The following is a 27,965-nucleotide window of genomic DNA, read 5'->3' on the forward strand; positions in this document are numbered from 1 at the left end:
TAAGTGCCCTGGAAAACTATTCAGCAGTATCTGCTAAAGCCAGTGAGTGCATGTGCACCCCATGGCCCTTATAATTTCCCCGGGTATAAGCCCAAGAGTCATGAGAGCATGGGTTACTAAAAACCTGTCCTAGATTAAAATGAGCCTAGTGGTATCATTCATAAGAGCTCCAAACTGGAAAGAACCCACGTGTCCACAAACAGTAGAATAGATACACACATTGCAATCTTTTTCTCCAAGTATTTTACAGACATATATTGGTTCTGCATAGCAATAAAGAATGAACAAGCTACTGATATGTGTAACAACATGGATGAATCTCAAAAATGTTTTGTGTGAACAAAAGCAAAGCTTTCAAGAGCACATGTGGTATCTCCATTTGCATAAAATTTGAGAACATGCAAAACTAGGGGTAGGAAACAGATTACATATGGTGACAGAGCTGGTGGTAGAAGAGTCATGACAGGAACTTCTGGCTATGGAAATCTTGATCTGGGGCTTGTGCATGTATTGTCAACGTGCACTGAACTGTACTTAGTTTGAAACTCTATGATCTATGCACTTCCCTGTATCTGCGATAGATGCCAGTTTAAATTGTGGCAATGCAGCACCTGGCTATTCACCCAGGCTTTCCTCTTAACAGTGAGGGAAAGAAAACACCTCCACTTCTAATCTCAAAGGTCAAAGTGCAACCGGGACAACTCACAACACTTTTAAAAGTTCCTAGACAAGGCTGTGTGTGAACAGCATTCGTTTTGTTCCTGAGAACATCTTGGTTTTCAGGGCTGTCCTCATTTTACGGACTCCATCTAGGCTCATTGGGGCCAGGGGGCTGCTCGTCACCCACCCTGTCAAGTAGCCGAGGTGCGTGTCTTCACAGACACACACTCCCGCTCAAGAGTGAGTCCTCAGACTTCACCCTTTCACAGTCTGTCAACAGCAACAAGGAAGCGAGAGGAGTTTAGGGTCTCTGTTGTCTGAAGAAATTTGGTCAAGAAGTCCCCACAGCCTGATGTTCCCCTGTTATCATTTTGGAACAATCTTTTGGCAACTGAACTTGTAAAATCAGATCAATAGGGTCCTTTCCCATCCCCAAAGTCTGTTTTGCTCTCCTCTAATCCTACTTCATGACCAGCCCCTCTCCCGGGTTGAGCTGGCTCTATGTGTTTATGATAACTAAGGTTCAAAGCGCCCACGTGAGCCCTATCTACCCTGCCCTGGCCTTTCCCCAGAAGAGTCCAAAGGATAAAGCCTGGTTATAAAAAGCCATGGCCAACCTGCTGGGCGTGAGTAGAAGTCACCGTGAAGCAGGGTAAGTCACAGTGCCACATGGGCAGGTGGCAAGTGGGAATGAGTAGCATGGGCTGCCAGGGGATGGGCCCCAGAGGGTGAAGCTGCTGCAGGGGAGGACCCTGAGTCTGGAGTCCCAGGGTAGCACCACCTGACTCCCTCTGCCTTGGGAGGCCTCGGCCTCAGTTTCCCCACGCCAAAGGAAGAGCCTGTGCAGCCCCAGCCACGGAGTTTCTTTCTACTCATTCACCATCGTGGGTGCATCTAGGGTTCCTGCCCTGTCTGGGCTCTTCCCTGCCAGCCTTGCACCCATGCCCATGGGCGTGAGTGTGTCTGTGTTCTCCCATGCAGATGCTGCCCTCCTGGACCCTCGGCCTTCTCCTGCTGGCCACTGTCAGAGGTGAGGATGCTGTCACCATCCCTCTGAGGAGCAAGTGATGGCCTGTGCTAGGTGTCACGGAGATGCTGAGATGAGCACCTCTGGGCTACAGAGCTCACAGGCATTTGATAAATACTTGATGTTAGACAACACCCGATGTGTAAAAAGGCCAGCTGGGCTCTTCCTGCACGAGACAGTTTGAAGGCCACTGGTTGTAGACATGTGATTCCCCGGCCTGTCTGATGATGAGGGTCCCACTCCAGAACCCTCTGAATAAGAATCTCCGAAGGAGGGCCCAGGGATATGTACACCACATGACATACATATTCATCCAGAGTGCCTGGAGACACTGACGGCTCAAATGAAGATCAACCTTAGCCAGCCCTGGGACTCATCCTGGAGTCTCCCCAGGTGGACATGACATTGCTCCTTCCCAGAACCTCATGAGTGTCCTGTTTGTGGCTCTTCCTACCCCAGGGAAAGAGGTCTGCTATGAACCCTTTGGCTGCTTTTCCAATGATGAACCTTGGGCAGGGACTCTTCAGCGGCCTTTAAAGATATTTCCCTGGTCTCCAGAAGACATTGGCACCCGTTTTCTTCTGCACACAAATGAAAATCCGGACAACTACCAAGTAAGAGTGGGGGGTGGAATGACATCATGGGGGAGGGAGGTTGGGGCTCCACATGGTCACATGGATTTCTAGAGCACAATTCAATTCACTGCCCTGGAACTTTCCAGAGGCTACTGCACCCCTAATGTTAGACCTAGAGCCATCTTGACTGTAGAGACCATAAATCCCAGAGTATATGATGAAATCATGTGAAATCATGAAGCCTAACCTAGAAACATACTCCTTCCCACATACACCGCTGCATAGATCTTCAGGGGCCATCCAGCACCAGCACCCTGTTCCCTGGGAGGAAGAGTATGTGAGCAGCATCTGCAGAGAAGCCACGTGTATCCCAGAAAAATGGGCAGTGGAGGGATAGAAGCCCCTTAGGTTTGGATGTAAGAGGGTATAAATCCTTCCTGAGGAGCAAGAAGACAATCAGAAAGGGGACGATCAACCACAAAAGAGAAAAAGTGACATCCCTGAAGCAAACTGTAGTGCCAGAAGGTCTGCCAGGTGGAAGCAGGACAGGCTTGTTCCAGGTGGTCAGAAGGGACCAGGCGACAGTTTCAAGGAAGACATTGCTAAGAATTCATGCAGCTCACAGTCTAGAGAACAGGTGTCTGTCTTTAGGTCCCTGAGGTCATTATTGTGGGATTCTACACCACAAATTCCCCACGGGGTGTCCTCAGCCTGGAATCTATTTAGACATGGTTGTTGTGTCACTTTGATTATGCGATCCTTCTGGTGTCTGGTCCTGGTGATTGGTGGAAGTGGGCCTGGTATGTTGAAAAGGACTTATCAAAACATTAAAAAAAATATAAATATGGGTAGTATATATTGTATATGCTGCTTTTTTATTTCACTAAATAAGGAGATCTACGGGTTGATTTATTAACTATTATAATAGTGAGTCCAAATGACACTTGAGGATATATGAAACAACTTTCATGTGATATAAAAATGTCTGTGACTTCAGTTGGGGACAGAGTCACAGGTGCTGCTAATTCCACTGTGGTTTGTTACTTGGCCTCATGAGTCATAGAAATGTTAGATTTGGGTTCAAGGTTCATGAAAATAGAAAAAAAAAAGTAAGAACTCGAACTTTCTGAATGCTAGCCATAATCCCAGGTCAGGAACTCTTTCTAGTCCCATCTGGGTGTCATGGGAGTTGTGTCTGTGATCTTGGACTCTCCAGGACTGGCTGTAGCAGTCCCACAGCTTGGGAGGACTTAACGTTTGAATTCATGTTTTCTACTTTTCCAGCTGATCACTGCTGACCCAGACACCATTGATGCTTCAAATTTCCGACTGGACCGCAAGACACGCTTCATTATCCACGGCTTCATAGACAAGGGGGAGGAGAACTGGCTGCCAGACACGTGCAGGGTAAGGGCCCACCTTCCTCACCTGGCCACTTCCTGGTGAGACCAGTACCCCGCACACACATTCAAACTCTGTACCCCTGATGCCCCTGAAACGAGGAAAGGAAATACTCCAGAGAGAGGGATCTTTCTAAAAACACCCAGGAAAACATGGTTATCTGGATATTCATTGCCAACTTCTCATTATCCATCAACTTCTGCGGCTGAAGAACCCCAGAGTCCAGTCAAAAAGTCTCAGAGTGAAGGCTACACAACCACCCACAAGTCAAGTAGCCCACGCTGTGTCTTTGATGGTTGATATAAAACCCAAGATAATATTTTAAAAAATGATTGAAATTTGACCTCTAAAACACTGCTATCCCATAGAATGTTCTGTGATGTCAGACATGTTCTATAGTTGTGAGGTCCACATCAAGAGCCACTTCCTACTTGTGGTATTGAGCACTCCATATGTGGCAAGGCCAACAAGGAACTGAGTTGTAAATTTTATTGGGTAGTAGTTTACTTGTACTTGATCTAGGAAGTGACCTTCTGGATCTGGCTGTGTCAATAACCATCTGAAAAATATTAAACAAGACACTTGCCCATTTCAGGCCTCAGTGTTCACATATGTTAAGCAGGGTGAGTGTGTCCAGTTCATAGTGCTGCCCTGTGAGTCAACTTAGGACACAACCAACCGATAGGAGGAATGTTAATATCTGACATCAACCTGGTACTTGATGGACCTGGATTCATATCTCTGGGGTGTGCAACTTGGAACTGTTGATAAATTGGTCAGAGTCTCTCTCTCTTTCTCTCTCCTCTCATCTTCTCCAGAAAATGTTTCAAGTGGAGGAGGTGAACTGCATCTGTGTGGATTGGAGGAGAGGGTCCCGCACCACATACACACAAGCGGTCCACAACACTCGGGTCGTGGGGGCGGAGATCGCTTACTTAGTCCAAGTGCTTTCGGTAAAACCCTGTCTGGGCCCGGTCCCGGGTGTGGGACAGAGCGAGGGGGTCGGGAAGCACTCCACTGTACCCAAGGCAGCTGGGGACCCACAGATAGGGGCTGCAAGACAAGTGGCCCAGGTTCTCAGTCTCTTCCTGAAATCTGGCCGCCCCCTTCCTCCCTTGCTGATTGTCCTAAAGACGCAGCACCCATCATTTCCTAGCTGCGGAGTCTGGGAAGACTAATCTCTTCCAACCTCAGTTTCCCCTTTCCAAATAACCCCCTTCCTGAAAGGCTATTCTGGGAACTGGAGAGCAGCCTGGGCTGCCCAGCAGTTCCAGCCTCGGGGAAGATGAGTCTTCGGCGGGCAAGGCCCTTTACACCTGCCCTAGGCCGCTTCTGCAGGAATCCGAGAGCCGGTTCCCACCCCCAGGCGCCCGCCACCCGGCCAGGGACCAGGGTCTGCGGTGGGCGCTGGTGGTAGCCGGCCGTCCAGGGGCGGCGGCTGCAGTTGGCGCGGCGGCCGCTGGTCAGCACTGTTGCCGCGCGCACCGTCGCCTGCGGGACTCAGGCTCTCAAGCTGCGGCCCCCCGGCTGTCGCGCTGCCCCAGGCTGCGACCTCCAGTGGCAGGTCATTCTTCCCCAGATCTGAGCTGGGTCTTATCACCACCCGCCCGCCACCCTGGCAGGGACCTGAGTTCCCTGCCCGATCCACGCGTCCTCACGCGGTTCTGGGGTCCCCTGACGAGCTCTCCCTCCGCAGACGCAGTTGGACTACAGCCCCGAGGACGTACATCTCATCGGTCACAGCCTGGGCGCGCACATAGCCGCGGAGGCGGGCAGGAGGCTGGGGGGCCACGTGGGCCGGATCACAGGTAGGGGTCATGTGGAACGACCTGGGTCCCAAGACCCAGGATGTGGGCAGCGGGCAGCGGGCAGCGAGCAGCAGAAACCTCGATCCCAGGCGCTTCTCTTGGTGATGGTCACCCTTACTGGTCCTCCACTAGCCAACTCTTTAAGTGACTAAATTTTACAATGATCATCCGTGTATCTTAACGTGTATTAGAAAACAGATGACTGCAAATTAAAATGAATTTGTAAAACAAGAAAAATGTAAATAGTACATTAAACCAATGATTCCGGGGTTATTATTGCTAGAGTGTGACAAAGTTGGGGGAAAAAATTGAGATGATTTTAAAAAATATATATATTTATTGGTTCCACAAACAGTCCTTGAATATTTTTGCTGTGTTTGGCACAGACAGGAAATGAAAGTAGGTAGCTTAGACTTGCCACTTAGGAAGTGCTTAATAAAGAATGAATGAGTGAGTGAGTGAACCACTACCTAGAATAAATCTACCAAGAAAGACAGACACTGACAACTATTTATTTTGGGCAGCCAAATTAGTGTGTAACTTGGGCTGTCAGTTTGATTCAACATTAGATGAGTGTCCCCATTGCTCAAGGCACTGTGTGAGGAATTGAGGGAATTATGGCAGGGTATTAGTTAATAGTTATATAGAATTTTTCAGGTTACAAAATCCTTTCCTTTATACCTTTTCCCGGGGGTTTCACAATAACCCTATAAGAGAGATGTCCTTATTCCCACCTTCTGGATGAGGACAGACATTCGACCTTTAAAAGAACCAGGGCAAGAATATAGGTCACTGTGTGCCCACACTTCTCCCACCCCCACCCTCTGCTTCTCTTTGAATATGAACTGGGCACAGCCCCTGCTTCAGGAAAACCACATTCCGGTTCAGGAAGCAGAAAACTAAGCAGGCAAATAAAATTCAAAGCAAAATTAACAAGTTCAAAATAATACAGTGTCTAGAATGGTCTGAGAAAGGAGAGGGTGAGTTTTCCATGAGACTGTGGTGTTGGTGCTGAGTTTCAGAGCAGAAAGGTTTAAATGTGGGGATGGGCACACAGAACTGGGGACAGCATGAGAAAAGGCACAAAGGCTTATAAGTGTGGGGTTTCAGGGACTGGAAATAATTTGGTGAGGCCAGGGAACACACAGTCTCAGAGCAATGGCCAAATGGTAATGTGTGTGGGGAAAACAGGAAAAGAGAAATGAGCTATGACCAGTGTGATTCTGCAATCTGTACAATTAGAAGAATGAGAAATTATAGCCCAATGATTCAAATGTATGAATTGCCAAGATCATTGTAATGTCATGTGTAACTAATAAAAAAAATAAATTAAAAAAAAAGAGAAATGAGGACCACAAGGGACCCACCCAGCCCTCATAGACTCAGGCACTGGAGAATTCCAGTTGTTCTTCAACAGGCAGTGTCCCCATTCCTGGCCTTTCTGTTCCAGCCTCTCTTTCCCAAGCAGACCAGGAGCTATAGACCCAGTCCCTTGACTGATAGCCACTGGGTTTTTGCCCAGACTCCTCAGGCCCAGTTGGTGGGTGCAAGGTGTAGATCCTGGTCTTTGTCAGAGTACAGCCTGTCCACCTTCTCCTTTTCAGGGCTGGATCCAGCAGAGCCATGTTTCCAGGGCACATCTGAGGAGGTTCGGCTGGACCCATCAGACGCCATGTTTGTGGATGTGATTCACACGGATATTGCTCCCATAGTCCCTTTCCTAGGTGAGTTCCTCAGTCTCACTTCCTGGTGACCAGCAGTATGACTGAAGACATTGAGTCCAAGCAGTCCCCACCCCCAGTATTCACACAAACTTTTCAAAGTAGTTAACTCAATCTTGAACCATGTCCTTTCCCAATCTACCAAGATCCACAATGGAAATTGTGTTATAATTGACACTTGACCTATACCTACAAAACATAAAATTAATTTTTGAAATTTTTTTCTTTTCTCAAAGTTTGGTTATGGCTTGTTTTATTGGAGACTAACTGTGTCTTTGTTTAATTCTTCTAAAATCAGCATCTTTTTTCCAATATTTTTATATAACCATTCATGACACTTGCCAATATAGGGTGTGTTTTTAATGGTGGTGAAGATGATGATGATCATGACGACGATGATATCATCACTTAACTAATATTTACCATGTGCTGCACTGGATGTCTTATAGTATTAGCTCATTAATTCTATAATACCCAAAATGTAGATATTATCACTATTTCACAACTGAGGAACTGAGGATCAATAAGATTAAGTAATTGCCCAAGATCAAGAGTCATGTAAGTAGAAGTAGGCTTTGATCACAGGTCTTTGTGCCTCTGAAGCACAGCGTCTCATCATTGTACCTCGGCTCTCAAGAGAACAATATACTATTATGTGGTCTCAATAAAGCACTTTAATGTAGAAACCAAATTTTTAAAATAAATAAAGAAATACAACTTGTACCTGATATGTGCCTATTGGTGCTTAATGATATCAGGGAATATTGGTATTGTCCAGGGCCTCCCCAAGACAGACAGACAGATACACATACAAATGTATGTGTGCACACTCCCCCAGAGCCCACCCCCCATCTCACTTCCTATTCTCTCTCCTCCCTCCCCATCCTGCCAAGCTCCCATCTCTCAGATCTTTCTGCAGAGCTGGAGGTAGTGGTAGCTCTGCTGAGGAGAGAATTTACCAGAAGGCTTTCACTCTTGTTAGAATGAGTTGAACATCTCACTTTGGCCATGATCTAACTTTTATACCACTAACCTCCCTGTTCACCTATGCTTCAAATGTTTCAGGTTTTGGAATGAGCCAAAAGGTGGGCCATCTGGATTTCTTTCCAAATGGAGGAAGGCAAATGCCTGGATGTGAGAAAAATATCCTTTCAACCATCGTTGATATAGATGGACTATGGGAAGGTATGTAAATGAAAGCAGCAACTGCTATATTGGGGTGAAGGCAGAATATGTGGGTCTGGCCACCATGATGCTGAATTTGCCACCATTGTGGAGTGCTCACTCTGTGCCAGGTGCTTTCACAATAATGCCAAGAGAAACTTAATCGGAGTAACTTCATTTTACAGATGCAGAAACTAGGAATCAGAAGAGTTACCTAGCTTGTCCCAGGCCACCCTTATTTCAGCCCATTTTCTAACTGCAAAGCCTTGTTTTCATCCAGCCTGTGGCCCTTCCCCCAGCTGTCAGGATGCTGGGACAATAGCTGGATGGGCACGCTGGCAAATACTCCCCTCTGGCTTTGGCCACTGATCCTACCTTCTACACTTGCTTCTGGAAAAACCACAGAGCATAAGCAAAGATCTGGAAGCCTTGACTTTCTTGTTTGCTGTTATCAGGTCCTAAGAGTAGAAGCAAATGAGATGATAAAAGGAGGAGGGATGTCCTCTGTGGGTTTAGGCCGTAGAGCAGAGCAGGGTAGGCCAGAGGTCTAGGGGACCCCTGGTGGATCTTAGCAATCTTCTGTGTTCATCTAGGAGAGCAGAATCCCTACCCCTGACATTAGGTGACCTCCCATGTCCTGACCTTTGGCTATTCCACTTGCCCCTTTCCAAAGACCAGGCTTTACTTTTCTCCCTGAAAGAGGAGGCTTTGGTTTTTTTTTTTGTTTGTTTTTTGTTTTTTTTGTCTTTATTTTTCTGAACTAGAAGTTCCCCATAGCTAAGAACTATTTCTCAGGCACCCCAGATACTCCAGTACCCTGTTCAGGGCCCAAGCCAAAGAGGGCACTGTACACAGTCTGTTAAATGGCCTTGGGTGGCATTTTAATATTCCATGTGCTTAATGTCAAAGAGCAGAGTCAATAAAGCAACATCCAGTCTCGCCTGGCAAATCAGAGGAGCTTTTGAGCTCTCAGCTCCGCACCAGGTAACTGTTAGGAAGACGCGGCCATTCCACTCTCCCTGAAGGAACCCTAGAGTCACAATAATAGCTGCCCCCTCCCAGAAATGACGAGCAGGGCACACATAATAGGAAGGAGCTCAGGTTTAATTAAAGAGGCAATTTAGAGTGAACAAGCCCACGAGTGTGCTTCTATTGTGTGGAGCTCAAGTTGCCCAGGCGCTGGGCCCTGGGAACAATTAAATCCACTTTCTCCTCTATTATGGGTCCCTGGGCAGCAATTTTGGATGAAAGAAACAATTAAGTTTAAAGCAGGTTCTGTTGTCTGTTGAGGAGTGCTGGCCTTGGCACTGGACACTGGGGACTGGCTGGCTCGGCTGGAGGGCACTGGGCAGTGGGTGCAGCAGGGCTGGGACCTGCAAGAGTGAAGCCACCCTGGCTCAGAGGGGATGTGCCTTCCAAGGAGTGGCGCATAAAGCCCACCAGACCCCCGAGAATGGTCCCCAGGTGTATCCAGGGTCACTGCAGAGTGCTCCGTGGGAAGTTTTATACCAAGTAGCTGGAGAAATGAAAAATCAATTTTCCAAACAAGATGAGTTTGTTTGCTTGTTTTTAAAGGTGGTAAATAAAATGCCATGAAAGAATGGCAGGGTGCTCAGCATAGTGAAGACGAGAGGTGGCTTAGCCTGAGCAATTAGACACAGAAAAGGTGGGCTCAAGGGAAAGGTCAGGTGTGGTCCAGTGTCCTCATGTGTGGCCCCACATGCCACAGCAGTGTGGATGGCCTTCATGGGACTGTGGTTACAATGGGAATGCACTGTAATCAGTGAAGCATGGAAAAGTTTTTGTGTAAAACTCAAGATTCTTGTGAAAAATCAGAAGACCAAGCAATCAGGTCTTTAACTTGTAACAACCAGCTGGGCTACGTGGCTCCTCTGAAAGCTATTATCTTCTGTATTTCTCTCTCTCTCTCTCTCTCTCTCTCTCTCTCTCTCTCTCTCTCTTCCCTATCTTTTTCTCTCATTATATATAAATATACATACTGTTTCTATGTCTCTTTCTCTCTCTGTCTCTGAATTTTTCTGCCCTCTCTGTCTCTGCCTGCCCTCCCCCACCTGGCTCCAGCTTCCTCATTTATGTTATATTCCAGCCCCTGGAGCACTGGACTTGTCACTGTTAGGACTTGTCACTCTTCAACACTTGCCTGGTCCTGAGCAACCCTCCTAATATGTCCCAAAGTGCTGAAGCGTGCTCCACCCATCCATGCAACGTGGAGGCACAAGGTGTGCAGTGGAATGGCCCACGCTTCAAAAGCGAAAGGCCTCCTCCAGCTCTCTGGCCTCTGCTTTCTCAGGAACCCGCAACTTTGCAGCTTGTAACCACCTACGAAGCTACAAGTATTATGGAAGCAGCATCCTCAACCCCGACGGCTTCCTGGGCTACCCCTGTGCTTCCTATGACGAGTTCCAGAAGGTAGGGCACCAGGGCTAGGAAGATGCTGTGGCTCTGGCGTTGGTTTCACCCCTGTGACTTAGAACAGAACAAGGAGATACATGTAAGTCAGCACTTATGGGCAGGAGTAATGGAAATGCCCAAGCTTCCAAAGCCTTTGTCCTATGGGGCAGGGCAGGCTGCAGGGCAGAAGTACAGCTGGCCGTGCTGGATCCTGCAGGGGCCCCAGCTTTTCATTTAAGACAATCTCCAATCTGCACAAAGTTGAAGAAGAGCACAGGAAGACTGTTACATCTATCACCTAGACGCACCAATTGGTAATGCTCTGTGTGCGTGTGCGTGTGCGTGTGTTGTGCGTGTGTATGTGTGTGTGTGTGTGTGTGTGTGTGTTCTTTGTTCCTGAATGATGGGTAAATAAATTGAAGATATTCGGACACTTTGCTCATACAAGTGTCAGCATTCATCTACTAAGAGCATCATCATCCTCCTAGAGAACAACATTCAAGAAATTTAAATTGATGCACAATTTCTACTATATAACCCATATTAAACTTCTTCAGTAATCTAAATAATGTCCTCCAGAGCTGGACCTGCCTTCTTCCCTCCCTCCCTCCCTCTCTCTTTCTTTGCTTCCCTTCCTCCCTGTCTTTCTCCTTTCTCACTTCCTCCCCTTCCTTCGTTTCTTCCTTCCTCAGTCTTTCTTTTCCTTCCTCTTCTTGCCTCTGATTTATTGCTTTGTCTCTGTAGACTCCTTTAATTGGGAAAAGTTTCCCATTTTTCATGGTCTTCTGGGATGTGGAGTCATGATAACTCCAACCCAGGTATTTGATTAAATATCACACTCTGAAATTGTTTGATTATTTCTTTGTGATTCAACAGGCGATATTAGGTCCTTCTCAGTGAATCACAATCAAAGGCACTGCTTAACCCAACTTTGTTTGATGATGTCAATTTTGATTACCTGGTTAAGGTAGTGTCTTCCAGATTTCTGTGTTATTAAAGTACTATTTCCCTTAAATAATTTATAGGAGATATTGTTTCCCAACAATAAAACCAGCAGAACTTTTGGGTTCCTATGAAAGATCTGCACCTGAATCAATTACTACATTGCAAGATACAAAACTCTGATACTTTAAAATATTTTCTTCTCAAAGATAAAAATAAAATGTGCTTAAAGTTAGATCTTTTTTTCCTTTCAAAACAAATTTTGATCTTGGCATACTGAGATGCACTATGACCAAAAGGACCTCATGTCTTATCCCCAAGTTTGGGGAATGTTCTGAGAGCAGCTCTGGTGGGCCATGGGGTCTTCTGTAACTATTTCATGCTTCCCAAATCATGAAATCGCTCTGCACACCATGAATTTTGGGTGCAATATGAGGGCAAAGAACAGAGGCTGGTGATGCTGTGCCATAAAGCGCTCACGTGATTTGAAGGCCCAGTTAATGAGCTCCTGGGAAGCACCACACGGGGATGAATCAATCCGGAGAAATAACTCATATTAAAAAATGAAAACGGGCATGGGTCTTTGCTTCCTCTTTTCATCTGAAATAACTTGCCATCTTTCCCATTGACTTCTCCCTCAAGGATGGACTTGCATTTCCCCTTTCAGACTTTAATGTCACTACTTCTCATGTATGACTCGTCTTGAAGCAATGCTCTAGGATTCCAAGGTGCCCTGCTGGGTGCTGTACAGGCCTAGCTCAGTTCTATGCACAGTCCTGAGGACGGATGCATGGATGATGGGAACGTGGGAGCCTGGGTAGAAGATGCCTGCTTGCATGGATTAGTGGGAGAGAAGAGTGGATGGCCACCTGGAAGCATAGAAGGGTGAATGAGAGGATGGGTAGGACGTGGATAGGTACAGGTATCAATAATTATAAGAGGAGATAGTGATAGATGAGAAAATGGGTTCATGGAGAGAGTGAATGAGGCAAAAACCTACTACTAACAGACAATGTTTTTCCCATTAGGATGGCTGTTTCCCTTGTCCATCTGGAGGATGTCCCAAAATGGGGCACTATGCTGACCAATTTAAGGGGAAAACCAGTGCTGTGGAACAAACTTTTTTTCTGAATACTGGAGACAGTGGTAACTTTACCCGTAAGTTTCCATTTTCCTCAGTTAAAAATTCTTGCAAAAAAATTTTAAAAAGTGTACCAGCCATATTAGTCATGGTAGCAACTGAAAGAAACCATCTTTCCCATTGACTTCTCCCTCAAGGATCGACTTGCATTCCCCCTTTCAGACTGAAAGCTGAATGCTGTAATGTAAAGACAGGAGAATGGCACTTGACTTGCATCTCATGCTCACCCCTTTAACAATAATCCCGAACAGCTGCCGAGCACAATGTGGTGAGTGACTCTGGCTAGTCACCACGTCCACCCATGCATGTGTTAGGAAGGCTGCATCCATTATCAAAAGAAGCAGTCACCATGAGGCAATGTCATTTTAAGTCAAGAAGTCACTGCAGTGACAATTGTCAAACTAGTCTCCTACACACACACACACACACACACACACACACACACACACTGTTGTGGTGGTGGTTGTTGTTTGCTCCGCTTCTCATTAAAAAGGCATAAGATGGTAAAAACATCAAGATTAATTTTGTAAAAGTAATATTATATTATGCCCGAAGAGAAAAACCTTATTTTCCAAGGGAGTTTTAAATTCAAAGGAATAATATAGCACTTTATAAAATACTTTTTATATGGAGTATTTCATGCAATCCTATATTTTCCATAAAAGATACTAGCTTGGCAGTATCTATAAAGTCCTACGTGCTTATACCTTTAGCCCAAACACCTGATTCTCAGAATGTACCACAGTGCATAAGAATTGTTCAAAGGTGTTTACTGTAGCATTGTTTAAAAAAAAAAAAAAAAGATTGAGGGAAATTCTAAATGTCCACTAATTGAAAAATAACAAATTGCTATAGATTAAATGCTACATATAGCTATTGAGAAAAAGGATATAGTTCCACGTACTGACAAGAGAAAGCCTCTAAGGTCTGTGAAGTGAAAAAGCAAGTGGCAAAACAGCATGGAATCCAACGTCTTAGTCAGTTCAGGTTGCTACCACAGAATATCACAGACTGGATGGTTTAGAAACAATGGAAATTAATTTCTCACAGTCCTGGAGGCTGGAAGTCTGAGATGAGCCTGCCCATATGGTCAGGTTCTGGTGCACACTGCCAGCTTCTGGTCTTCTTCCCTACGGTGGAAAGGAGGCGAGTGAACCTTCTGGAATTCTTTTTATAAGGGCACTAATCACATTCATGAGGGCCGCACTATCCTGATCAAATTATCTCCCAAAGGCCTTCTCTCCTAATACTATCATGTCAGGTATTAGGGTTTCATATGGATTTGGGGGAACATAACCATTGAGTCCATTGCCTCATGAGTCAGGTACAGTGACAGGTTGCCCTTCATTCCTGAGGGCATGTGCTTGTGCTAAACTCTAATGCTTTCTGCCTTCTGGGTCTCCACACCTCAACCAGAATCTGAATTCCTGGACCCCAATTCCACCAAAGGAAATCAATAGTCACAGGGCCTCTTCCCTCTCACTCCTGAGCAATTCAGGGATTGATGGATTCATTTGCTTCTGTTGGATCATTGTTTCAATAAGTTTATTTCAATAAGATAAGTTTATTGAGCTGATTGTATTTCTTTGGACAGGTTGGAGATATAAGGTATCAGTCACACTATCTGGACAAAAGAAAGTGAGTGGGCACATCAGGATTGCTCTGTATGGAAGTAAGGGAAACTCAGAACAACATGAGGTGTTCAAGTAAGTTATAAGTAAAGTGAAATGGTCATACTTTTCGAAATAGGCTGTGCATAAAAGTTTCGGAATAAACGGATGTATAAACCCAAGTATCTATCCTATAGAACCATTGAATTCTAGACCATCAAAGCTGGAAGAAAGTCTTTGCATCTAACTCAATCATGCCATGTTCCATATGAGAATAGTGATGCCCAGAGAGAGGGGATTCACTGTTTAAAATAAGTCATGTGCTAACCTTTGTTGGAATGTCAATCACCTGACTTGAAGTTTTCCTGGGGTCAGGTCCATCTATGTGACAATTCTTCCTTCTCTAACACATGCTCTGTCCCCCACACACAGGTATACATGAAGCCTGGGGACACCTGCTTGTTGCTGTGGTGGCCTTGGCTCTTGGATTATACTGGATAAATGAGGACCTTAGTAAATGGGTGTTGAATGCATGCATAACCTATGTGGTGACATCAGCTTCTGTTTTTGCACTAACTTTTAAAACTCAGCATGTGAGATAAACTTCTTTGACAACTTCATGTGCTTCATATGATGTGTCGACATTGTCTAAACTGAACCACATGCATCTTTAAACAAAAGACACTGCATCAGCTGTTCTGTAGCAAACTTATAGATTATGTCTCCAAATATTTTACTTCTCTCCAGGGACAAATTAAAGTAATGGAAAATTAAAGTCAAATCTTTTTAAAAAGTGCATATTGCAAAAACGTGTGTTTGGGGGCAAACCCAAGATATGCATGAAGTCATCTTTTTGCAGAAAACCAATGACAGCAGCTATTATTTGGAGGAATAATAGATTTATCTTGTCCTATGTATTCATAGATAAAACATTTTATCTTTGTATTTTCCAGGGGATCCCTCAAACCATATGCAATCCACATGCGTGACATTGATGTGAAGCTCAATGTTGGAGAAATCCAGAAGGTTAAGTTCCTCTGGAACAACAACGTGATAAATCTCTTCCGGCCCACTCTAGGAGCTTCCCGAATCACAGTACAAAGTGGTGAAGATGGCACTGAGTGTGTATCTTTTATTCCTTCTAAGTCTGGTTATTTCTATTTAAGTGTCAATCTGTCTCTGCAATCTATCCATCTATCCAATCACCCATCTACCCATCTTTGTATGTATCTACCCGCATTTGTCTATACATGCCTCTGTATTTTTCTGTACATCCACTTAGTCAGTTACCATCTACCCAGAAACCAACCATCCCTTCACCTTTCCATCCATCCATCCATTAATCTATCCATCTGTTCATCTCAACTCTCCATCTCTCCATCTGACTTACTTCAAAAAATCAAATATACTTTGCTTAGGCAATATTCAATTTGGCAGGAGCAAGACACTGGTGTTAGCGCATAGTTTCAAGAAATAGGCAAATAGTAGACTGATTCTTCTTAAACAATAAGGAGAACATTCTGGAAGTACTTGGAGGGAGTCTCTGGTTATTTTCAGTTGGTCCAGTTGTTAATGTGCATTTATTTGTTTGGAGACGATGGCGTGGGAGGGATGTGAACTGTGCTGGGAATCTGGCTCACAGAGGCAAGCTTTGTCATTCTGAAGGGATAGAATCGTACTTGGCAGGAGTTGGGAGAGGGCATAACTGCTTGGAAAATATAGAAAGAAGGACACCTCAAAAGGGGATAATCCAGAAACAATGGGCTGCTGAGTCTGAGGGACATGTCAATGTCAATCCTCAATTGCTTTCCTTTTAAGATGAAGAAAGATTTGGAGAGTAAAGTAGCTTATCCAAGGTCACAACAGAAAAGCTAGAGGCTAAATATTGGACTTCAAAATATTTCCCAAAACACATCAAGACCTTGCTCAGCAGCATGGCTTAACTTTGCTGACTGCAGAACTGGCAATAGTCCTGGTCCCTCGGTGTGTTGTTGGAAAGCTCACACGTGACAGTTGGGGTATTACTTTGGTGTGTCACTACCTCGTGTCCTTAAGTGCAGAACATAAGTTTGATTCATGACAAGGACCAGGACATGGATCTTCTGATGCCATCAGTGCTCTTTCCACTGAGCCCATCGGCTCACACAGCCAGAGGGGAGCTGAGGAGTTCATGATGCCTGGCCGTGTCATGCACCGTGAAGAGATCTAGAGGTCACTGTAGTTAGGTGGGGTGGCATCATCAAGTACAGTATAATCACACACTGGACCTCCCAAACACCCCAGCCCTTGCTTCACATGAGGCTCCCTCGCCCCAGAGACACCCTGAGGCTGAGCCCTGAGGGAGGGCTGGCTCGGCCACATCATTCTCCTTTAGCCAAAGACTCCTACCAGGGAAAGAGTAGGTTGAAAGTGCCCTGCTCCTTGTGGCTTTTGGTGATCTCCATCCTGACCATATTCCATTGCCCCAAACCCGAGAATCTTCCTTAATATTTTTTTTTGGGGAGAGAGAGAGAGAAAAAGAGAGAGAGAATTTTTTTTTAATGTTTATTTTTTAGTTCTCGGCAGACACAACATCTTTGTTTGTATGTGGTGCTGAGGATCGAACCCGGGCCGCGAGTGCGCTACCGCTTGAGCCGCATCCCCAGCCCAAACATTTTTTTCTTTTTTGAGAGAGAGAGAGAGATTCTTTTTTGTAGATGGACACAACACAATGCCTTTTTTTTTTTTATGTGGTGCTGAGAATTGAACCTAGGTCCAGCTAGGCAAGCGCTCTACTGCTGAGCCACAATCCCAGCCCTTCCCTAATATTTTTTAAAACCAATATCACCAAGATATGATTTCCATACCATAAAATTCATCCATTCGAAGTGCACTAGTCAGTGACTTTTAGTATATTCAGAGTTGTACACTCATTACCACCGTCAATTTTAGGACATTTCCACACCCTCTCAAAGAAACCCATGCCCTGAGCCAACATCCTTCTTCCCGGCCCTAGATTTCCAATAAGCTGATTTCTGTCCCTGTGGATTTTCCTATTCTGGACATTATGTTTAAATGCCTTTGTGATCGACTTCTGTCACTTAGCATGCTGTGTTCAAGGTTCATCTAGGTACATGTATCAGCACCTCATTCTTTTTTAGCACCAAATAATATTCTAGTGTATGGATATGGAATATTTTATTTGTCCATTTATCAGCTGGTGGACATTTGGATTGTTTCTACTTTGGAAGGATCATGGATAATCTGCCGTGAATATTCACATAGGAGTTCTTGTGGAGCTGTATTTTCGTTCTCTTGGTGATAGACCTAGATGTGCTGTGTATGGGTCCAAAAGGGATGGCCAGACTGCCATGTTTTACATCCTCAGCAGCAGTGTACAGAGGACGCTCTATGAGCTTGACAGGGAAAGTCCCCTCCAGGCTGGTGGCAGGTCACTGCTGGCCCCTGGAACTTGTTGCCAGGCCAAAGCAGCAGCCTCAGTGACAGACATTGGTTTGATATGACTGGTTCACTTTCGGCGTGTTAAAAGCCCACAGGAGAGGAAAATGTTCACGGAGCAGGTTTTTGTTGTCAGAATCACTTGGATCCTGCCTGGTGCTGCAACGCTGTCCAGCCAGAGTGCTGCATCTGGGGCCAGCTAAGTGCAGCATCACGTCTCCACCAGCCAGACAGCCTCATGCTGTGACCGTTTCCCTCCACAGGTATAATTTCTGCAGCAGCGACACTGTGCGAGAAGACGTCTTACAATCTCTTTACCCTTGCTAAAAGCACGATATGGCTCCTGTCCCTTTGTGATAATAAATTCTCTAATGCACATCGTCTCAGGCTGAGTATTGGTTTGGCATTCTCCACGTTCTGGGGTCACAGTTTGGAAACAATTACTAGGACTGGAGTCAAGCTCACCATAGGCAACAAGGGTCTGGAACTTCCTACCCACCCACCTTGTTATCTGTCTTCCAGGACATGGGTGCAGCCTGTGCTAATGCATTTTATTCCCTTAAACTGTGAAATGTTCCTGTTTGGAAAGGACATTGTTGTTCCCAAGTTACCCATCTAGTTTTTAACAACCTGGGGGTGAGGTATAGACCCTGTGGCCTGTGTTACTCCAAACTGTAATGATTCAGGTTAAACTCCACCTGTGACATGAAGGAAGAAGGCCTTAAAAAAAAGTTAATATCCACACATCATTCACGATACAGAAGAGTATTCTTATGAAAGATATCTTTGACCACCCTTCCCTTCAAGTATCTCAGTTCTTCCCAGAGACAACTTAAAAGGGTTTTTTTTCCAGAAATATTCTCCATCTACATCACATGTCTTTGTCATCACCCACCCTTTTTGTCCAAGCACAAGTGGCAGCATACTACGATACATGCTGTCACACTGCTTGAATTTTCCACTAACAATAAACTGGGAATCCTCCTCCTAGTACAGAAACAGCCTCCTTTATTTCCAGAGCTTTGTAGATTCCACTGAGAGACACACACAGGGTACACAGTGGAACCCACTGATGGACACCTAAGTGTTTTCCAAATTTCCTTATTACAAATATTCATGCAGTTAATAACTTTTTATGATATTTTCTACTTTATCCTATTTATCCAATAAATATTTAGGATATATACATATTTTGATCAATATTGCCAAAATGGGCTGAGGCTGTGGCTCAATTGTAGAGTGCTCACCTAGCACATGCAGAGGCCCTGGGTTCAATCCTCAGCACCACATAAAAATAAATAAATAAAGGTACTGTGCCCAACTACAATATATTTTAAAAAAATTGCCAAAATGCCCTCTATGACAGTTTTATCAATTGACACTCCAACAATGTGGGAGGTTGAACTATGTGAAGTTGCCAACTTTGCGGCGGGGGAGGGGGAGGAAAATATATATATAAATATATATATATATATATATATATATATATATATATATATATATATAAATAATTATATATATATATATATAATCAAGCATTGACAATGCCATGTGATTCATTCTAACCTGGGAGTGCTTCATGCCCTCAGTAATGTGGAATGTTGTCAAATCTTTAGCCAACTTGATGGGTAAAGTGCTTTGCCTTAAATTGCAATTTTTATTTATTGTGAATAAGGGTAAGCATCTTTTCAGTGTTTTATGACTCTTAATACTTATTTCTCTGTGAATTGGCCAAATTATTTGCCAATCTTCGGCATCTTTTTTTAACATTATTTTTACTTTAAAGATCCCCTTTCATATTAAGAAAATTGGAATACTCTGACATATGCAGATATTTCCCCCAATGTATACCTCAGCCTGGGAGGAAATGGGAAAACAATGGAAGGGTCTGAGACTGGTACTTTCAAGGTCGATCCCTGGCTGGCCTGAGCCCTTAGCTGGTATTTGGAAGGTTCTACAGGTACCTGTAACCCCAGTGGCTGTCCACAGGGATCTGACTACCTGGCCAGGTCAAGCAAGACAGCCAGACCCAGTGCCTAGCTTGCTTTCTTGAGCTATATGCCAGCCTCCAGCCTGCCTGGTCTTTCTCCAAGGCTGTGCCCATTTCCTGGAGGCTTGTCACCTCCTCAGTGCAGAGCTGCTGGGTCCCAGGCAGAGTTGCAGCCATCCCAGCCTGGCCGCCTGCCCATGCACTGCTTCCTTCCTGACTCCAGCAGAACTGCCCACTCCTTTGGGGACCCCAGATGGATAAATGAACTGGTACCAGCTACAGAGTGTCATTCTCAGGCCTGTGGGCCTTTGGGCATAGTGTACGGAGGATTCCTGGTGGGCCCAGGTTGGAGTAGTCACTGTTAAATTCTTGGAATCCAGAAAAGGCCTCATTTAGCAGATTCCAAGAATGTCATCATAACAGCAATGGCTGGTACATGAAGAGAACCATAGGTGATTAATCCCCTGAGATTCAGAGAATGAGGATAAAAGGAGTTTGCAGTCCCCTTACAGGGAGGCCACCAATCCAAATCGAAATGAAAGTGCTTCATGAAGCTCAGTATCTTGGGGTTTTCAGCTAATTCTTCTCTTTCCTTTTTCTTTTCTTGGTATTTTCCAACTTATTTCTTTTGAAGCCCTATATAGCATTTAAAATCTTATACGTGAAAGAGGCCCTTGTCTGAGAACTGCTAAAAGTTCTAGATCTTAAAACAACCACAAAGTACAAGACAGAGGCTCTCAGCCATGGCTATATATTAGAATCATTGTGGAGCTTTAAAAGAAAACCCCATGTGCAGGCTCCATCCTGGGCTAATCATTATGTTTGGGGTGCAGCACCAGCATTTTTAAAGTTCCTGGGAGATGTAAAGCCAAGAGTGAGAACCACTGGTACATTTTCTTCTAAGGGTTTATAATGACACTTTCTTTCCCTATTCCTGCAAAGTCCCAGGGTGTGCATAGGGCTTAAACACTCAGCTCTGCAGTCGGGCCCAGCTGGCCTTGGGTGGCAGCTGTGTCTCGTTCTACCTACACTACCTGGGCTGGCTAATTAACTCCTCTGACTTCAACACTTACTCAAGAGTAACAGTAGCCCTGCACACAGGGAGACTGTTAGGATTCAATAGATAAGCCATGCAAGGCCTTACCACAGCACCCGTCGCATAAAGAGTGACTAATCAATGAAGCAGGGAGGGCTGGCCGGCATACGTTGTTATTAACAAAGACACCAAAGACAAAATTATAGGATAAGTGAGGACTCAGAGAAGTATTTGAGGTGGATACAATGAAAGACAAGCACTCAGAATACATAAAGAAAAGAGTGACCCAGTAGAAAAATGGACAAAGGGCAAGAGCAGGTAATCTACGCAGATGATGTCTTAGTCCTTTCAGTTACTATAAGAAAATACCTAATGCTGGGTAATGTACCAAAAAAAAAGGAGGTTTACATGGCTCACCATTATGGTGGCCAGAAAGTCCAAATGGCATTGTGCTGACATCTGGCAATGGCCCCTTGGCTGTGTCACAACATGACAGGTAAGGGAATACATGAAGAAGCACAGGTGTGAGAGCAAAAGTGAGAGAGAGAGAGAGAGAGAGAGAGAGAGAGAGAGAGAGAGAGAACCAGAGAGAGAGAGAGAGAGAGAGAACCAGAAAGCCAAACTCACTTTATAACAACTCATTCTCATGAACACTGATCTGGTCCCAGGACACCTGACCCACTCCCAGGAGATGACATTAATCTCTTCTAAGGGTGGTGCCCCAGAGCCTGCTCACCTTCCAGTAGGCCTCACCTCTTTTAAATATTGTTTTAGTGTTGATGGACCTTTATTTTATTCATTTATTTATATGCGGTGCTGAGAATTGAACCCAGTGCCTCACACATGTGAGACAAGCGCTCTACACTGAGCCCCAACCCCAGCCCCGAGGCTCCACCTCTTAGAGATCCATCACCTCTCAGTTACCAACACAGTGGGGGCCAGGCTTGTAGCATGAGAACCTTGGGGCACAAACCACACCCAAATCATAGCAGGAGAAAGCTAAATTACAAATGTTTGAGACTCAGCCTCACCAGAGGAATACAAATGAATCCAAGAAAATAACATTCACAGACATGGGACCATCCAAAATATAACTGTAGCAGAGAAAAAGAACAAAGTGGGATCCATTCACGTTAACATGGGCAGGGCCCCAAAAGTCCTCTTGAGGAGGAAGTCGAGTGTCAGGAAGGTACCCCTAGGACACAGAAATGATGATGATGTGTTTTCATTCACCAAAAATCTACTACTCACCACATGGGTGGTTCAAATAGCAAAATGTGGCCCAGAAGTTCATTGGGACACCTTCTAGATGACCACCATGTCATATTTCTTTTTCTTTACAAAAGAATTTGAAGTAAATATGATGAAAGATCCATCTTTTCTAATTCTAGGTGGTTAGATTGTCAATATTGTAGTTTTATTTTTTATGTAAATTTAAGAGAAAAGGGAAGGAGAGAGAAATTGATTGATTCCAGGGAAACTGGGAGGGCTGCCAGGAGCCCACAGTACAAGGAGTACAGTACTGGGGACTTCAGGACGTGTGGCAGGAGGAAGGTGATGGGACAAGGGACGGCTTGGCTGGCTGCCCCAGGGTGGTGCTGATTCAAATACTGATTTATCTGCCTCCATTCCAAGACCCACGGCAGGCACCTCTCTCCTCTCTCTCAAAGACACGTGTCTGCCACCGCAATCCTCCTCTTCACTTCCCTACAGTCTTGCCGCTTGTCCCTGGTGTCACACTGTCATCCCTGAGCCAAGTGCCACTCCTGATGAGGACCTGGACAGCACCCCACTGGACCAGCCGAGACTGCAGTTGTGTAGACAGCTTTATTTCATAGGACTCACCTTCCCAGGCCCAAGCTACATAATTCCATAAGATTTTCCTGAGTCAAGACGTTAACAAGAACAAAGGCAAGATTAAAAAGTCATCCATCCCATCTTTTCAGCTTCCGTAGGGGAGGGAAAGTGAATACTTTACAAAGCTATTTCATAAAATGTGATGTTAAAATGAATAACAAATTACTTTCTCTTTTACTAGCTTTTAATGCTAATAGTGCCATTTTCCCCCTGACCTTCAGAAATATGAGATGTTTTAAATGACAACATAAAAAGAGTTCTTGTTTGAAAACCCAAGCTACTTTAGACTGCATATTATTACTTATAAGTATAGTGTGGGCTGGCATCACTCATTTTAGCATTCCATTTATATCTAACTGGTATATATTTCAGTTGACATTTATTGTTCTCCTGCATACGTGTCAAATTCCTTAATGATAACTCTGACAAAGGCATGGTGCTCGGGATATATAAATTACACTCGCTACCATATAATCAGTGTTATCTATTAGAATGCTATTTGTGACAAATCATGTTCAAAATAAAAATTGTATTGATTTTTCTGTTATTTTAATATTGTGCCGCTCGCAGCAAGCCTTTGATTGAATCTTAAACACTTTAATGCTCTATTTTTGTTTGAAGCAGATCAGAGATGGAGTTTGTACTATTCACAAAGCTAACACAATTTACGAAACAACAAAATCAAATTTCAAGAAGCATCTTTATTTTCAAGCCAAGGGAATAAATTTGGTAAAACTATCGTTACGGGGGATGTGGCTTGGCAACGAAAGGCACGCACACGCGTTTAATTTCTATGCATCCATTTTCATCTAAATTAGATTTTAACTTTAATGCAGGGTATGAAAAGCCTCTCTCAGGCCTTTGTTTCTGCCTCCTCTCTCCAGCCCTTGCAGGCTTTCTCCCAGCTAATAGCTCCACATCCTGCTTTGTCCCCCTCCCTCTTGGCAGGGGGTTTGGGCAGCCTTCTCAGGGTTCTGGCTGCAGAAGATTCTGTTTCTGGGACCCTCCAAGGGGGCCTCTCCAGGGAGGGGGACTGCTCCACTGAGATTGCCAAACAGATAAATCACAACTAGATTCTGGCCAGCACCATGCTCTCGGCTTAAATTGTGGTTTAGAGCAGGGGCTGGTGAATTAGGCCAGTGGCCACTTATTCTTTTGATGCACCCCCAGCCCACCTAGAATGGATTTCACATTTTTTAGTAGTTTCTTTTTTTCCCCATATTTTTGTTGGTGCATTATCATTATACAAAATATGGATTTGTTGTTGTATATCTGTACCTACACACCATGCCACAGTACAATTTGGTCAATATGGTTCCCCAGGATCTCCCCTTTCCCTTCCTCTCTCTCCTCTCTTCTTACTGGCCTCCCTTCTATTTTCGTAAGGACTCTGTCTCCACCTTTATTTTCCTTGTTTTCTCTCTAGCTTCCACATATGAGAGAAAACATATGATGACCATTGACTTTCTGCACATTTGACGTATGTCACTTAACATATCGCTCAAGTTTCATTCATTTTCCTGCAAATGACATAATTGCATTCCTTATGGCTCTGAATACCATATTTTCATCCATTGATGGACACCTAGGCTAGTTCCATAACTTGGCTATTGTGAATTGTGCTGCTGTAAACCCAGGCATGCCTGTGTCACTACAGTGTGCCGACTAGACTCATTCTTCAGGATAAATACCGAGGAGTGGCATAGCTGGGTCATGCGGTGGTTCTGTTTCTAGTCCTTTGAGGAACTGCCATACTGACTTCCACATTGGCTGAACTAACTCCACAATTCCACCCATAGTATAAAAATGTTCCTTTTCTCCGTGTCCTTTCCAGCAGGGTATGTATTATTTGTATTCTCTATGGTTGCCATTCTGATTGGAATGAGATGTAATTGCAGTGGACTTTTGATTTGCATTTCTCTAATTGCTAACGACATTGAACTTTCTCATATAGCTGTTGGCCATTGTATTTCTTCTTTGGAGAAGTGTCTGTTTAGCTCATTTGCTCATTTGTTGATTAGGTTGGGTTTTTTTTTTTCCGGCAGGGGGAGGTATGTTTTGAATTCTTCATATATTTTGGATCTTGATCTTCTGTCAAAGGAGTAGCTAGCAATATTTTCTTCGATTCTATAGGTTCTCCCTTCACACCCTTGTTTCCTTTGCTGTGCAGAAGCTTTTTAATTTGATGTTGTCCTATTGATTAATTCTTGGTATTATTTTCTGAGCTTTAGGAATTCTATTAAGGAAGTCATTTCCTGAGCCTATATGTTAGAGTATTAACCCTACATTTCTACCAGTTGCAAAGTCTAATTCCTAGGTCTTTGATCCATTTTGAGTTGATTTTTGTGCAGGGTGACAGATAGGGATTAATTTCATTTTACTACATAGGGATAACCAGGTTTCCCAGCACCATTGTTTAAAAGACTGTCTTTTCTCCAATGGTTGTGTTTGGCGACTTTGTCAAGAATCAAATGACTGTGTCTGTGCAGATTGATCTCTGTGACTTCAGTTCTCTTCCACTAGTCTAGTCGTTTTTCTGCCAGGACCATGCAGTTTGGGTTACTACAGATCTGCAATACAGTTTGAAGTCAGGTATTGTGATGCCTCCCCCATTGCTCTTTTGGCTCAGAATTGCTTTAGCTATTCCAGGTCTTTTATTCTTTCAAATGAATTTTAGTACTGTTTTTCCTAGTTCTGTTAAGAATGCCATTGGTATTTTGATGGGGGTTTCATTGAATCTTTAGATCATTTTCAGCAATCTAGCCATTTTAACAATGTTAATTCTGTCTATCCATAAACATGGGAGATCTTTCCCTCTTCTAGTATCTTCTTCCATTTCTTTCTTCAGAGTTCTATAATTTTCATTGTAGAGATCTTTCACCTCCTTGGTTAAATTTAGTCCTAGTGTTTTCAAAAATTTTTAAAATTTGTTTTAATTAGTTATGCATGCCAGTAGAATGCATTTATGCACTTTGATAATGCCATTATTTAATTCTTCTTTAAAGTTGAATCATATTCTATTGAATATATGTACCACATTTTCTTTACCCATTCATCTATTGAAGGACACCTAGGTTGGTTCCATAGTTTAGCTATTGTGAATTGAGCTGCAATAAATATTGACATGGCCACATCACTGTAGTATGCTGATTTTAAGATCTTTGGGTATAAACTAAGGAGTGGGATATCTAGGTCAAATGGTGGTTCCTTTCTGAGTTTTCTGAGGAGTCTCCATACTGCTTTCCAGAGTGGTTGCACCAATTTGCAGTCCCACCAGCAATTTATGAGTGTACCTTTTACCCCACATCCTTGCCAACATTTATTTTTGCCTATATTCTTGACAATTGCCATTCTGACTGGAGTGAGATGAAATTTTAGAGTAGTTTTAATTTACATTTCTCTTATTACTAGAGATGTTGAACATTTTTTCATATATTTGTTGATCAATTGTGTTTCTTCTTCTGTGGAGTCTGTTCAGTTCCTTAGCCCATTTATTGATCGGGTTATTTGTTGTTTTGTTTTGGTGTTAAGTTTTTTGAGTTCTTTATATAGCTAAGAGACTAATGATTTATCCAAGGCATATGTGGTAAAGATTTTCTCCCAATCTGTAGGCTTTGTCTTCACATTATTTTTTTCTTTTGCTGAGAAGAAGCTTTTTAGTTTAAATCCATCCATTTATTGATTCTTGATTTTACTTCTTGTGCTTTAGGGGTATGGTTAAGGAAGTAACAAAATGAAATTAAACCTCTATCTCTCACCCTACACAAAACTCAAAGTAGATCAAAGACTTAGGCACTAGAACAGAGACCCTGCACCTACTAGAAGAAAAAGTAGGCTCAAATCTTCACCATGTCAGGCTAGGATCTGCCTTCCTTAGCTAGGAAGTCCTAGAGTTTTTATAGTTGTTGTTTTGTTTTGTTTTGTGTGTGTGTGTGTGTGTGTGTGTGTGTGTTTGAGGATATTGTGAATGGGCTTATTTCCAGCGAATTCATTATTGGTGTACAGGAAAGCTATTTATTTTTTATGTGGATTTTGTATCCTGTTACTTTTCTGAATTTTTATATTAGTTCTAAAAATCTTCTGATGGAACATCATATTATCTGCAAACAGTAGTAATCTGACTTCTTACTTTTCTCATTTAATCCCTTTAATTTTCTTCTCTTGACTATTTGCTTTGGCTAGAATTTCAAGTATTATATTGAATAAGAGTAGGGAAAGTGGAAATCCTTGTCTTCTTGATTTTAGAGGAAATACTTTCAGCTTTTCTCTAGTCACTATGATGTTGGCTTTGGGTTGTCATACATAGCCTAGTTTCTTCAGTGTTTTTATAATGAATGGGTGCTAAATTTTGTCAAAGGCTTCCTCTGTATCTATTGGGATAACTATGTGATTTTTGCCCTTAATTCTATTAATGTGGTGGACTACATTTATTGATTTGCATATGTTGAACCATCCCTAAAACATTGCAATGCAATCAACTTGGCCATGATGTATATCTTAATATGTTGTATATAATTTGCTGATATTTTATTAAGGATTTTGGCATCTATGTTAATCAGGGATGCTGTAGTGTTCTTTCCTTGATGTATTTAATGGTTCCTTAAAAATGCAAAAGAGAAGTAATGTTTTATGACATATGATAAATGAAAAATTTCAGTGTATATCAATAAAATTTTATTGGAACACAGCACTCATTTGTTAACATATTGTCTATGGCTGTTTTCCTGCTGAAATGGCAGACTTTTTGTAGTTGTGACAGAGTTCGGGTGTCCCCATAAAGCCTAAAATATTTACTACCTGGTGCTTTATAGAAAATGTTTTCAATCCTGCCTTAGAAGAAAGGTCTTCGTGACCTATGTCCTATTAATGTGGGGGAGGGAGTGGCACCTTCAAGAGGGAAAGATGGGGAAGCATTCAGATAAAACATTGCATTTGTGAAAATCAATCTCATAAAAGCATTTTTTTTTGGACACACTGGCTAAAAATTTCTCAAAGTGTGAATAAGTAGGAAAAAATGAGGAGAAAAGAATGAAAGGAAACAAGTCAACCCCATCTTCACAAAACTGCAGATGTGGAAAATGTGCATGAGAATTGTAAAATTACCATAAATACCCTTAGATAGGTTGACAAATACTTAAAATGCTCACAAAAACTGGGGTGAGTTTCACCAGTAGAAGTGGTTT

The 27,965-nt window shown here is 43.4% G+C and overlaps 1 protein-coding gene across 1 annotated transcript; it reads left to right on the forward strand.

The window, feature by feature from the left end:
• Window positions 1-1,641: 1,641 nt before the first annotated feature.
• LOC308634165 (pancreatic lipase-related protein 2-like) lies at window positions 1,642-18,251 on the forward strand (the record flags this gene model as incomplete). The annotated part of the gene is made up of 12 exons (XM_081267791.1): window positions 1,642-1,690; window positions 2,147-2,301; window positions 3,547-3,669; window positions 4,482-4,616; window positions 5,360-5,471; window positions 7,076-7,195; window positions 8,258-8,377; window positions 10,668-10,786; window positions 12,739-12,868; window positions 14,446-14,557; window positions 15,415-15,582; window positions 18,163-18,251. The coding sequence occupies 12 exons, from the start codon at window positions 1,642-1,644 to the stop codon at window positions 18,224-18,226; spliced, it is 1,407 nt and encodes a 468-aa protein (XP_081123917.1). The 3' UTR covers window positions 18,227-18,251.
• Window positions 18,252-27,965: the final 9,714 nt, after the last annotated feature.

This window comes from Spermophilus citellus (genome assembly GCF_964194105.1).
Source record: "Spermophilus citellus genome assembly, chromosome: 15".
Lineage (NCBI taxonomy): Eukaryota > Metazoa > Chordata > Mammalia > Rodentia > Sciuridae > Spermophilus > Spermophilus citellus.